Raw genomic sequence first — 13,217 nt, forward strand, 5'->3', positions numbered from 1 at the left:
TTATGGCGATGACTCTCTAGTTATAGTAACCACATTAAAGTGGCACTCTGTTGATTTAGCACACTGCGTAAGAGAAAACACGAGGATAAAAAATATATATATATATAAAATAATCATTACAAAACCCTTTATTGGCAGTAGTAACGTTGTTTCCTATTCAGATATTCCTCCTTTGTATAGTCAGTGTGTGCATAGACTGAACATGCTTATTGTTATTTGAATAAACTGAGAGGTGAACGGCTTGTAGCTGCCTTCGTGTTGACACACAGAGAAAGCCTGTTGTAATGTGTCCTCTAATAGGTTGACAGGTGTGTGTGTGTGTGTGTGTGTGTGTGTGTGTGTGTGTGTGTGTGTGTGTGTCCGTGTGTGTGTGTGTGTGTGCACGGTGTTCACCTTGCAACAGGTGGCTCCTCCGCTCTCTCTTCAGGAACCGGAGGCTCGCTCTCTGCCGCCGGAGGCCGCTCGGGAGGTCGAGGCTCCTCCGGCGACCCCTCGGGCTCGGTCTCGGGCCCCGGGAGCTCCGGATCCGGAGGCGGGGCTTGCGATGTGGCGTCGGAGAGCGCCGGCGGCAGGGCGGGTGCGCACGAGGGCTTGGCGGATTCTGCTGCGCTGAACGGGGGCAACGTGTCGTCCCGCGTGGCCGGAGATAGAGTGGGGGCCGTGCTGGGGGCCTGGAGCTGATCGGGGGCCGGCCGATGCTGCCGCTGCTGATGACGCAACGACGGCTGCTTCTCCAGCGGCGGCCTGGCGGAGGGCGCGCCGTCAGAGGGGGGCATCGGGGCGGCGGCGGCGGTGCTCGTGGGTGTCGGGGTGTAGGGCGGCTCCTGGTCTTCACTGAGAGTGCCGTCCAGAGGATACACGTCTTCCTCTCCCTCAAAAGGCCCCTCCTCTCCATCTTCGTAGATGTACTCTCCTCCCTCGCCGTACGAGTCGCCCTCCGCCTCGGCATACAGCGTCCCCTCCTCCCCTCCGTCTTTGAGGTAGCCTCCATCGTCGCTGTAGACGGCTTGGGGGTCTTCGCCGTCCCAGACCGGGGAACCCTCTTTGCCGTAGCTGACGGAGGAGTGGCAGGAGTCGTTCTCGTCGTAGAACTCGGAGCCTCGCAGGGCGTCTCGCTCCTCGCCGACAAACTCCTCGCTGAGCTGAGAGCTGCCTCGACTCAACTCGCCCGACGAGGCGTAACGGCTGTCGGTGGGACTGAGGGGAGGGTGGGAGGGTGGGAGGGTGGGGGGGGGACACAGACACGTGTTACGTAATGCAGACACACCCACACGGGGGTCCAACCCAAACGAGGGGAGTACCCACACAATGAGGAGTTTGGCTGTCACGGTGAGATGTAAAGAACTTGTGTCGGTGGCCAGGGAGGGAGACAGTTAACCAATTGGAGTGGAGGAGTGTCTTTATCCAACCAATAAGAACAATCAGGGGGGGGGCAGTGATAACTACAAGGAGATTCATCTATTTACTAATGGGTTAATACAGAGACACACACACGCAATACGAAAAGCACACGATTGGCACAACAACAAAAAACATGAGAACACATTTGTCACGATTTAAAGATATAAATAGACGTCGTCAGGGAACCTGGAGAGGCCGAGGGTAATTTATTACCCTGGCACGACAAAGCCAGGCTCTCTTTGCAAATAAATAAGTGAATAATATTTATTCATGATGATGAATGAGGCTATTAGGCATCGAGGCAGACCATGAGTCAGAGAGATTTGAGACGCATGCAAAAACAATTTTTTGACACAGACACACACACAGACACACACTATATGGTTGAGCCTCTATTGATTACAGTCATGTTGGTTCAATAACACAAGGTGCAGGAGGCGTAAAGGAGAGAACTGTATTATGGATTTTGGGCAGTGAGCCAGAAGGGATACACAAGCATAGATGAATGGACACATACACACTCACACAATCACCACACTGCTGTTCTTTTCATCACCTATCTCACAATCTCTCTCTCTCTCTCTCTCTTATCCAACACACAGACCGGCACAGATGAGGACAAATGCTCGCACAATGTTTGAGTCTACACACGCGTCTGTCCTCTTTCTTATAGCGAAGGACAAACAAAAAACACCATGAAATGAAGAAAAAGATGTATGCAATCTGTCTCGGCCTCTCTGCTGCCCCATTATCGGGCTGACTGCTTCGTGCTGTCTTGGTGGAAATTATGAAAATATAATGTGTGTAATTAACGTGTGTGGGACTCCCAGAACAAGACAGGGCTCTTCTTAAGGTCTCACATACAGGATGAGGCTGTAATGACAGGCTGCCGCAACAACACACACACACGCTTCAACAATTAACTTCTCTGACTGTTATGAGACGACACACACACACTTCAACAATTAACCTCTCTGACTGTTATGAGACGACACACACACACACACACTTCAACAATTAACCTCTCTGACTGTTATGAGACGACACACACACACACACACTTCAACAATTAACCTCTCTGACTGTTATGAGACGACACACACACACACACAACTTGTCAATCACTCAACCACACACAGAAGAAGAAGAAAAGACAAAACTGCGCAAAACTCATGAGAATCTAACAAAAGGCGAAGATGAGAGCGATACATCACTTGATACGGATTTGTGATTCTTCACCATGGAGGAACAAGAGTAGAGATAAAGATGCAGGAGCGGTCGTTTCCTCGATAAAAGAGTATGAACATATGCATGTACAGAGATAGGGTAAGAGCGCATGCATGCAAGCACAGCGAGCGAGGAGGACGGGACAAGTCCACCACTGACGTCACAGCGAGACGGAGTCACAGGCCGGAGCAAGAGGAAGGAGGAAGAGGAGGAGGAGGAGGAGGAGTTGGCGAGGAGGTACAGAGACCCACCTATCGGACAGTGAACGCCTACTGTCTAGAGAATACCGACGACTGGTGCGCCGGCTCGACCCTGAGCCTGAGTCGATATCGCTGAGCCCGTTGGCGGCCGAGTCTAAACTATCATAGCGTCTGGTAAGAGGAGTAAGGAGGGAGGCGGGTAGGGGGAGAGGGGAGAGGTGGGAGAGGAGCATCAGTGGAGCTCAGTGCAAACCTTTCAAAGAGAGCTGTACCCAAACGGAGCCGGGCACAGGTCGGGGGTCACAGTTTGTCAAGCTCGTCTTAAAATACCAGTCAGGTGTTGAGAGGAACTCTGAGGCAGGTGGTGTAGCTGTTAATAATTAGTTAATAATGATTTATTATTATTATTTTATTATTATTTAAATTACGTGTGTATGTCTTTCATCTATCTATCTGTCTTTTTAGAGCAAAACAATCCTGTTTTGTAAAGCTCTCCTTCCCCAACAAGAAAGCACCGAGACAAAAAGAGGACATTTTGTATTAAAAACAGCTCGATTTCATCCCCCGTCGCTTAAATTTACTTGAAATTATGAATGTATCCGTTCTGCACAAAGACATCTCACTTGAAGATGCATTTTTACCCATCTGGATCTAAACAAATGAAAAGGTCACAACTTTCTGTGTAATTTTTTCGGAGCCTCGCATCACTTTAAAAAAATACCCGCCGCCTTTAAAAAATAAGAAAAGTGCAAAGATAATTAACAGAAATGCTGTTAGTTTCTGCACAAAGGCGATCACAGGGAGTTTCTGATGCTCACACACTCAACACGCACACACACACACACACGGAAGGCCCACTTCACACTGTGTACATGACCTGTATACAAGAACTGTGCTGCCCCAGCGTGCTTGTATACACTGAGGCCAGGGTCTCTCTAGAAGAGGAGAGACAACATGTTACCATGTACAGTACAACGAAACAAAACAGGGCCGCAGGGCTCAACTCCCCATGGGAATATCTGCTTAAGCTTAACCTTTAATATTAAACGTTCTTTTCTTCTTCACTCATCCAAAACAAACCCTCGTGTCCCCCTGTTGTTGAAACATCATGACCACCAGCCGTTGTAATCTCATTAAAAGGGAAACCACTGCGGGTGTTCGTTACCTCACGGCCCGGTGGTCGTAGTCCAGCTCGTGGATGTCTCCGCTGCCGGAGTGTCCGTACTGCTGGCTCCTCATGGGGTACTGGTGCATGGAGGCGTTGGGCTGCGAGGTGGTGTAGTAGGGGGGCGGAATGCTGTTACTGGTCTCGCTGCGGTAGTCGCTGTCCCGGTCGTCCACGGCGCTGTCCGGATCCTCGTCTGTTCACGCGGAAACGAGAACAGGATGATGGGGCAGATTTGTACATTATTATGGCTCGTATTACTTGCTTTTAATGTTTTTATTACTTACATTTAATAGTATGTATTACTTTCTTTTAATGGTTTCTATTACTTACTTTTAATAGTATGTATTACTTACTTTTAATGTGCTGTACTGTAGCGTCGCATTGTGTGTATTTTGTTTTCTTCTTACCACATATACTGTTGTTGTGTTTCTTATCCTGTACTGTTTGTGATTGTTTTATGTTTGTTATTGTTTTGTGTGTGTTATTGTTTTGCATTTGTTATTGTTTTGTGTTTGTTATTGATTTATGTTTGTTATTGTTTTATGTTTGTAATGATGTGACAAAAGAAAACCAACACTAGAATTATACAGCAAATAATAAATAACACTAAAAATGTAGTTTCTGATTTTGCATAAAATGGGATGTTCTCATGTTATTATCCAATTTAATATTTATTTTTTTGTTTTCTATATACAGTATATACCTTTATTGATTTATCTATTTACTTTTTTATTACGCTCTTTAAAAAAAAGAAAACATGCATCTTCGCCAAGCACCACAGAGATTAATTTACTGTACATTTAATGAATCCAATTCAAACAGATTGACTTTAAATTAATTAGGAGGATATAGATACGAGCCGAAAGGAACTTCAGCGAGCACGCGTGGAGAAAAGAAAATATATTTTCATGGCAGCTTAGAGGAAAACTAAACAAGGAGATCATTACATTAAGTGAGACATGGACAATAGATACAGACTTACTCCGAGTCATTAGCAGAAATGCATGAAAGAAACCTACTTTGCTGCTCTCCCCACAGACTCCAATTACCTGCAAGGAGATAAAGCATTGGAGAAAACCAAATTAGGTTTGGGCGACAAATTAAACAGATCAACAGCCCACAGAGCCATGGTAAACAAACATGTGTAGATGTGCAGCCCTGAGAATTCATAATTTAAACGAGGGGTTCGCAAGTCAGTAAAAAAACACAAAAGGTCTTCTAAAGGAGCCGAGATCAAAACAAGCTGTTGTACAGATGCTGCTAAGTAACTATGGACACACACACACACACACACACACACACACACACACACACACACACACACACACACACACACACACACACACACACACACACACACACACACACACACACACACACACACACACACACACACACACACACACATACACGCACACAGGGCCACCATCCAACCCCGGCTGTCCACGGATTTATACTATGCACACTGTGTCATCATCAGCTGACAGACAGACAGTGGGGATGGTGTGTGTCTGACAGCCCGTCGTCTGTCAGTTCACATTCACCGAACATCTAGCGCAGACATGGGCAAACTACGGCCCGCGGGCCACATCCGGCCCGTTAGGCTTTTTAATCCGGCCCGCCGAACTTCTCCAAATCGCGACTTTGTTTACTTCCGGTGTGCTTTGGCGCGGAAAGAACTCGTCACACGAAACCCTTCACCGTGATTTGTCAATCCGTTTGTCTGTCAAAATTTCTCGAAAAAAACCAACCAATGAACACTCAGTAAATCACAAAGGACCTCCCACCACACAGGTAAGGCTCATTTAGAAACAGCCGCAGTGGTTTTGGCGAGCAGCGCGGAGCCTGGAGGGGCTGCGGAGCCACGAGGAGGAACACGCAGCCAGAAGAGAGCCACTTGGACCGGGAAAGAGTCTTTACATCGTTACGTGTCACGGTGTCCGTAACGTGTGCGCTGTGCTGACTAGTCTTGTATTTTACAGAGAGGATTCACCAGCGCCTGCAGCTCCACCTGCCCGGCCAGCAGAGAGGTCTCGTGACACGATGACATGATGTTATTATAGTGAAGCCATATTGTAAATAGTCTGTCAATAGTTGTGTTCTGTTTTCTATTTCACAACATGTATATAATGTAGAATTTTTTTTATTTTTATGTACAATACATATTTATATAAAAAAAATATGTAATGGTCATTTTTTATTTGCACACACCCCATGAAACTTTATCTGCAATATGAAGTCATTTCTCAGTCCCATCTTTATCATTTTGGTGAATGTGACAGACACATCATTTTTACTCAAAAAACGGTAATACAAAATGTGGTTTTCCTCATTTCAATTCAGTTTATTTGTAGAGCCCAATTTCACAAATTACAAATTTGTCTCGGAGTGCTTTACAATCTGTACACAAAGACATCCCTGACCTTTGACCTCACATCGGATCAGGAACAACTCCCAAATAACCCTTCAGGGGGGAAAAGGGAAGAACCCTTCAGGAGAGAACAGGAGGACCCCTCTCCAGGATGGACAGGTGCAATTACATATATCTAGCATTGTATTCAGATATTTCACTGCTTTTGTGAACCTATGACCTTTGGTAAACTAATTTCAAACACCAAAACAGTTGGTCCACATGAGTAAAGGTGTGTTTTCAGAAGAGATATGAATAATTAAAAAAATAGAACTTCAATTGTCAGCTTTAGGGTCATATTTTCTCGAGTAAATCGCTGTCAGTCTGTTTGTGACGGGTTCATCCACATGCTGACCAGATGACGCCGCACATCGCCCTCACTTTAAAGACCCCTTTCTAGTTTCTGCTGCAGGCAGGATATTTAATAGTCTATCTCTCAGGACAATCCGTCCATTATTTTGCGGGGTTTAAAACAATTAGAAATTATTGAGCTTGAGTATTTCGTTGGATAATTTGTTTTGAATGTTGAAAGTCATTCCATTGATCTCTTTCCAGTAAATGTCGATTACTTTAACTTTGCACCTTAAATTGAAATGTATAAAAAACAGATGCAATCTCCAGGTTAAAAAAATTACATTGTGTGTCCAAATGCTCCTGGCCCGGCCCCTCTGTCACATTTTAGAACCGAATGTGGCCCGCGAGTCAAAAAGTTTGCCCACCCCTGATCTAGCGCCTTGTAAGTCATCCTACTCCTTCCTCCCTCCCTTCCCCCCCCCCCTCCCTTCATGGCTTCGCCTCATGTCTAGTCAAAATTCTCAGAGACGACGGGGGTGAGGAGAGGAATAAGAGGAGGTATGAAAAGGACACAGCGGGGGAAGGGGGGAGGAGGAGGCGGATGCAGAAGTGACACTCACAGCACTGTGTGGTCGGTGCATGGAGTGGCCGCTCCTGTTCTTCGTGATAGGCAAACTGAGAGAGAGAAGAAGAAAAACAACAACCGCACAACCACACACACACACGTTAGAAAATGAGATCCAGCACATCTCCTGGTAAAAAAAATATTGACTGTGTAATTCTGCTGTTATTGTCATTAGAGGGAAATGAAGAAAGAGACGGAGAGGAAACACTGAGTCAGAGAGGGATCATGAAAGAAAATACCATTAAATAAGAATAGGAATGAATAAGGACATATAGATGCCAGATGGTGCAGAGAGATGAGAACATGGAAGGGTTTGAAGTTCTTACATCTTGATCCCTCATGGCATTTAGTTGTTCAAGTTTCTTGGCCCAGTATCGAGCCTCTTCCTCGGGAATGTCTGCGGCACACAACACAAACACATCTTACTTTACTCAGCACATCAAATAATGTTTTCTTCTAATAACAATCAATAAGCCAACTGACTAACTAACGATAACTCTCAGCAGGCAGGCATATATATATAAAAATATAAATATATATGTAGATATATATATAAATACATATATTTAAATATGTATATTTATTTATATATATATATATATATGTAAATATATATATATAAATATATATATACACATAAATATATATTCAGAAATATATATATATATATATATATGTATGAATATGTAAATTTATATATATATATATATGTATATATATTTATATAATAATATCAACAAATGTATATATATATATAGATAGATAAATATATATATATATATATATATCACTCTGTACATTTATCTAGAAGCACTGCAATAGAACCAAAGAGCAATCCAATTGATGTATGTCCATGTCATGGCAACAGTATTCAATAATAATGGATTTAAAAGCCCTCAATGTGGTGTTAGTACATTAGTGGTAGCAATAGCACTCATGGTAAATATGAAAATGGTTGGCAAATAAATTGCATGTTGTAGTAACGGTTGTCATTCATGCAATAGTGTTAAATGGTATCATCTCTGTTTTATTAGGTGTTATTGAAGCGTATCCATACTGTATATCTCAAATCTAGCACGTATGAAATGAAACAAGATACATGGGAAAGCACGAGGTAGGATAAGCACAACGGTGATGAAAGGCCAAACCTAAAGGCAGTTCAAAGCGGGTGTCGAGCAGCAGCCGGTGGAAGGTGGGGTCTTTGGTTCCACAGATCTCATTCTCAGCCATGATTGCGTTGGAGTCCAGAGTCAGCCACTGGCCCGGACCCTCCTGGAGAGGGGTGAGGAGCAGAGAAATATGACTGCAGCTACACGTACTGCGTGATAAATGTGACCAGTCCAACTATGTTTGGTGGAAATGGTCTCTTAGTGCGCTCGAGAGGTTTATTAATTTTCTTTTATTAGTATAAATGACAAAGATAACAAAGCAGGATATCATACGATTGTTTCCCATAATCATAATGTATTTTGTAGAATGTGTAGAATGTATCAAAAAGGTTGACAGATAACTTATTGGTTCATTTTGCCCATCTCTTTCCAATAATGTGTAACATTACCAGTGTTATTAGATACATTCATACATGATGACGTGCTGATCAATAATTTTTTCTTCCAAGAACAATCAATATGCCAACTAACTAACTAACGATAACTCTCGGCAGGCATATATATAAATATATATATATATATACACATACATACATATAAATATATATATCAATATTTACATAAATATATATATACATAAATATGTATTTTAATAAATATATACATATATATATATTTATTACAAAATATATATCAATATATATATACAGGACTGTCTCAGAAAATTAGAATATTGTGATAAAGTTCTTTATTTTCTGTAATGCAATTAAAAAAACAAAAATGTCATGCATTCTGGATTCATTACAAATCAACTGAAATATTGCAAGCCTTTTATTCTTTTAATATTGCTGATTATGGCTTACAGCTTAAGAAAACTCTAAAATCCTATCTCATAAAATTTTAATATTTCCTCAGACCAAGTAAAAAAAAGATTTATAACAGCTGAGTGTTTGTCAAGGCTCAGGAAACCCTTGCAGGTGTTTCGAGTTAATTAGACAATTCAAGTGATTTGTTTAATACCCTACTAGTATACTTTTTCATGATATTCTAATATTTAGAGATAGGATATTTGAGTTTTCTTAAGCTGTAAGCCATAATCAGCAATAAATCAGAATAAAAGGCTTGCAATATTTCAGTTGATTTGTAATGAATCCAGAATGCATGACATTTTTGTTTTTTTAATTGCATTACAGAAAATAAAGAACTTCATCACAATATTCTAATTTTCTGAGACAGTCCTGTATATATATATATATATAAATATATTTACATAAATATGTATATTTATAAATATATATATATTTATATATATATATATATATATATATATATATATATATACATTTAATTAGTGTTTCTGAGTGGCCATGACAAAAGAATGTAGAGGAATGAGGCCAGGGCAGGTGTATTGCTCAGGACCCAAACAAGCGCAATGTCAAGTGTGGAGTTGTTTGCATGAGCGGTTCTCGAAGAAAGCCGCAAGCAGCAACACCACAGGCCAAGCAGTCGACCCGTTATGAACGGGCACTGCACTCGTATAACCTAGAGAGAGGAAGAGAGAGTGAGTATACCTCATTGGACTGCCGTATGTTGCGCAATGGTATCCATAAGGTGCCCACCATGGTGTCCCAGATTAGCCCTTTATCCCACATCTCCACCGTCAGGCCCAGTTCCAGGCGGTTTATCTCACTGCTCGGCAGAAAGAGGAGGAGGTGGATGTAGAAACAGACAATTGAGTTAGGAAAAACGTATGGGGAAAGAAAAAGATAGGCTTGTGTTAAGACACCTCACTGCACAGAGGGCTTTCAACAGAAATATATAGTCTCTGCCATCAGGAGCTGCACTTAAATATACAGTATGATGTGCACTGTGATTCAATCTACAGAGGGAAATGAGTCACTCCTCATGAAGATGGGAAGAGTAGGTGATTGTTAACTAGGCTGCTGGCGGGATAAAAGAGAGAGAGAGAGAGAGAGCACAGATTGGACAACTGCAGAGACCATCTATATTTCTGTATGCCAAACATCAGTGAACTCAGCTTTCCTCATCTCGCCGTCAAGCAACGCTCATATGCAGCAAATATAACTCCTCTCTCGCATAAAGTTCAATGTATACAGTGATGAGCCTTTCTGTGAAGAGAGAAGGCCCATTGCACTACAGGTGCTATTTAAAAGGAGCAGTCCCCCAATTAAGCAACATCAGAAGAAGGACAGAGGTTAAGAAAATACGGAACCGCCACGGTGAGATGAAAAGGGGGCAAAAGATGTGAGAGAGGGCCAGAAGCACTCACAACATGAAGTCCTGCTCCCAGCACGGCTGACCGCCGCGCACAGCGATGGTCGTGCTCTTGACATTCTGCACCTTCAGGGTCACGTATGTGTTAAATTTCTCTGTGAAAAACATAAACACCAGTGGTCATGATACTGTGTTCCGATTCGGCAACAAATGAGCACCTGGTGGATGACGTCCGACTCACCTTGGGGTCCATCGAGCTTGGCTTTCTTCACTGCAAACAAATGGAGAAAACAAAACAAGAAATTAGGGTGTGGGAGGGAGGGGGTGGGGGGAGTGAGCCCGAAATATCAAAATCATTAAAGTTCTCACATTTTGTTTCATATTTTCATAAAATTCGGTGATTCCTCAAAGGCTTTTTTTCTCAGGCTGCCAGCGTGATGTGGCTTTAACCTACAGGCCTCTCTGCATGGAGCTCATGTGCACGAAAATATAGCAAGTGATTGACAGGAGCCTGACATTCTAAAGAGGGATGGAGGGATATGGCAGGGGGGGGGGGGGGGGGTCAACTCTTCTCGGTCGAGGACTCCTCTTTCCTCTCTGGACCGAATGCCAGGATCTCCATCAGAAAGCCCACATCCGTTCAGCTGGAGGTGTCAGGACCTCTGAGAGTGGCCACACACACCTCGTCCTCTCTGAATGATGTATGGCCATGTTTTTCCCGGATGGTTGACAGCATGGGTGGAGGGATGGTGGATGGGGGGGCGGGGGGGGGGGGGGTAAAAGATGGAGCACAACAGACGAGGCGCCGCCGAGGGGCCACTGCCGGCTCCCTCCACGCAGGGACCTCTTGAGGTACCAGACTTTTTTTTAAACACACACACACACACAATGACGTCAACGACCTCTTCATTATTCATTCAATCCGGCACCCTGGTGATGCCCAGCATCCCCGCGTTCAGCGGTGAGGTATTCATATTTAGAGCTCTGGGTGTTTTTCTTTCTTCCTTTTCATCCCATGCTGATTGCCTCGTTTCACTGATGTAACATTTCAGGAGAGAAATAAGCGTACATCAAAAAAGAATCGAATTGGACCTCAACGGCAAAGCCCTGAAAAGATTCTCTGTCGCGTAGAAGAAGTACTACGGCTTTCTGATGGGAGGCTCTCTGAAAAATAAATAAACACTCCCCGTTATTCAATCAAGAAACGCCTCTAGACATCAGAGTGGCAGAAGTGATGCTGACAAAGGAACACACTCTGACTCACTTTTCTTCGTCAGTGGCAGCGGAAGAACAGGCATGATAATCGTTGTGGACAAATTGGCATCTAAAAATAGCGTCGCCCCGGCAGACCCTCTGGAACGACGCTCATCGCTTCGATATCGGCGTGCGATTCACGAGGCAGGTGCAAGGAGCGAGTGGGGTTCGGAGCCCAACTTCAAATCCACATCCTGATACTTTAGCTGCTGGCGGGGCGGCCACGCCTCAGTGGGGAGGAAGATTATTGTTCTCCATGGATGGAAGGCCTGAATACAGACTTTGATCTTTCCTTCAGACAGTAAATGACAGATGCAACTTGGCTGCATCATTGCCAACACTCTCCGTCTGTCTCGTACACCGTCCTCTCTCTCCCTCTCTCCCCCTCCCCCTCCCCCTGCCATGTGGCGAGTATGCACGTGTGCTCCCTTTCTATCGCTTTCTCGTGCTCCATTAATCTCTGCGTGCAGCCGGATGCGAGCTTCCTCCCCAACTCTAAAATTAACCTCGTCAGTGTGACAGGGGTCGGGGTGCTTACAGCTCACAGGCATGAGACTAAACCACCACTGCTGCAGATATATATATATATATATATATATATACGGCGCAGGGGGGGAACGAATGAGAAATGGAAGTCCCTGTCACAGCAATTACAGAATCTCATCTTCTCTTTCTTTGCCGGGGAAAATTGCACAAATAACATTCACTCACGCCCCAGTGCAGACGATCCAAAGGGGCTTTTTTTCCTCCTTTTTTTGTTGTACTTCCTGAGGTTTTCCAATCAGAAGCTTTCAGAGAGCTCACACTTCAGAGCATTTCTACCGAAACCAGGAACAACAACGACGCAAACCGGCAGACAGGGAGGAAGAAATCTAAAGATTATGACAAAGAAAGGAGAGATGACTCAAGTGCACATTTAAGAAAAACAGTTACACTGAGAGGTCATGACAGCCTGGGCCGGGGTCCACTCCCACACCTATAGTATACCTTTGGGAAATATATATCAGCGATGATCAGAATTTATGAACTTTAATAGTATTCACTATATTAGTGACTGATGGCTGAATGTGGGAAACATTATCATTTGAACATGTAGGTGCAAAATATGAAGACTTTAATCCTTCAGAGGATATATTCAATATAATTACAGTTTCTAGCCTTGGAATCATCAAGCTAGGAATATGAACGCTACAGAGCTCCATTAAAACATTATTGATCTCTATTTCCAGATTCCCCAGTAACTCTATTCATTATGAGTATAACACGTCAATGTGTTGGAATAAGATACAGAACT

The 13,217-nt window shown here is 43.5% G+C and overlaps 1 protein-coding gene across 1 annotated transcript in view; it reads right to left on the reverse strand.

The window, feature by feature from the left end:
* Window positions 1-13,217, reverse strand: part of unc13a (unc-13 homolog A (C. elegans)) — a 48,792-nt gene that overhangs the window by 32,837 nt on the left and 2,738 nt on the right. Inside the window, exons 2-10 of the mRNA XM_056414500.1 lie at window positions 10,911-10,940; window positions 10,725-10,824; window positions 10,006-10,123; window positions 8,474-8,597; window positions 7,652-7,722; window positions 7,321-7,375; window positions 5,016-5,045; window positions 3,994-4,189; window positions 394-1,197 (exon numbers count right to left, since the gene is read on the reverse strand). Coding sequence (XP_056270475.1) covers window positions 394-1,197; window positions 3,994-4,189; window positions 5,016-5,045; window positions 7,321-7,375; window positions 7,652-7,722; window positions 8,474-8,597; window positions 10,006-10,123; window positions 10,725-10,824; window positions 10,911-10,940 — 1,528 coding nt within the window. The remainder of the gene's footprint in view (window positions 1-393; window positions 1,198-3,993; window positions 4,190-5,015; window positions 5,046-7,320; window positions 7,376-7,651; window positions 7,723-8,473; window positions 8,598-10,005; window positions 10,124-10,724; window positions 10,825-10,910; window positions 10,941-13,217) is intronic.

This window comes from Pseudoliparis swirei, chromosome 5 (genome assembly GCF_029220125.1).
Source record: "Pseudoliparis swirei isolate HS2019 ecotype Mariana Trench chromosome 5, NWPU_hadal_v1, whole genome shotgun sequence".
NCBI classification, from domain to species: domain Eukaryota; kingdom Metazoa; phylum Chordata; class Actinopteri; order Perciformes; family Liparidae; genus Pseudoliparis; species Pseudoliparis swirei.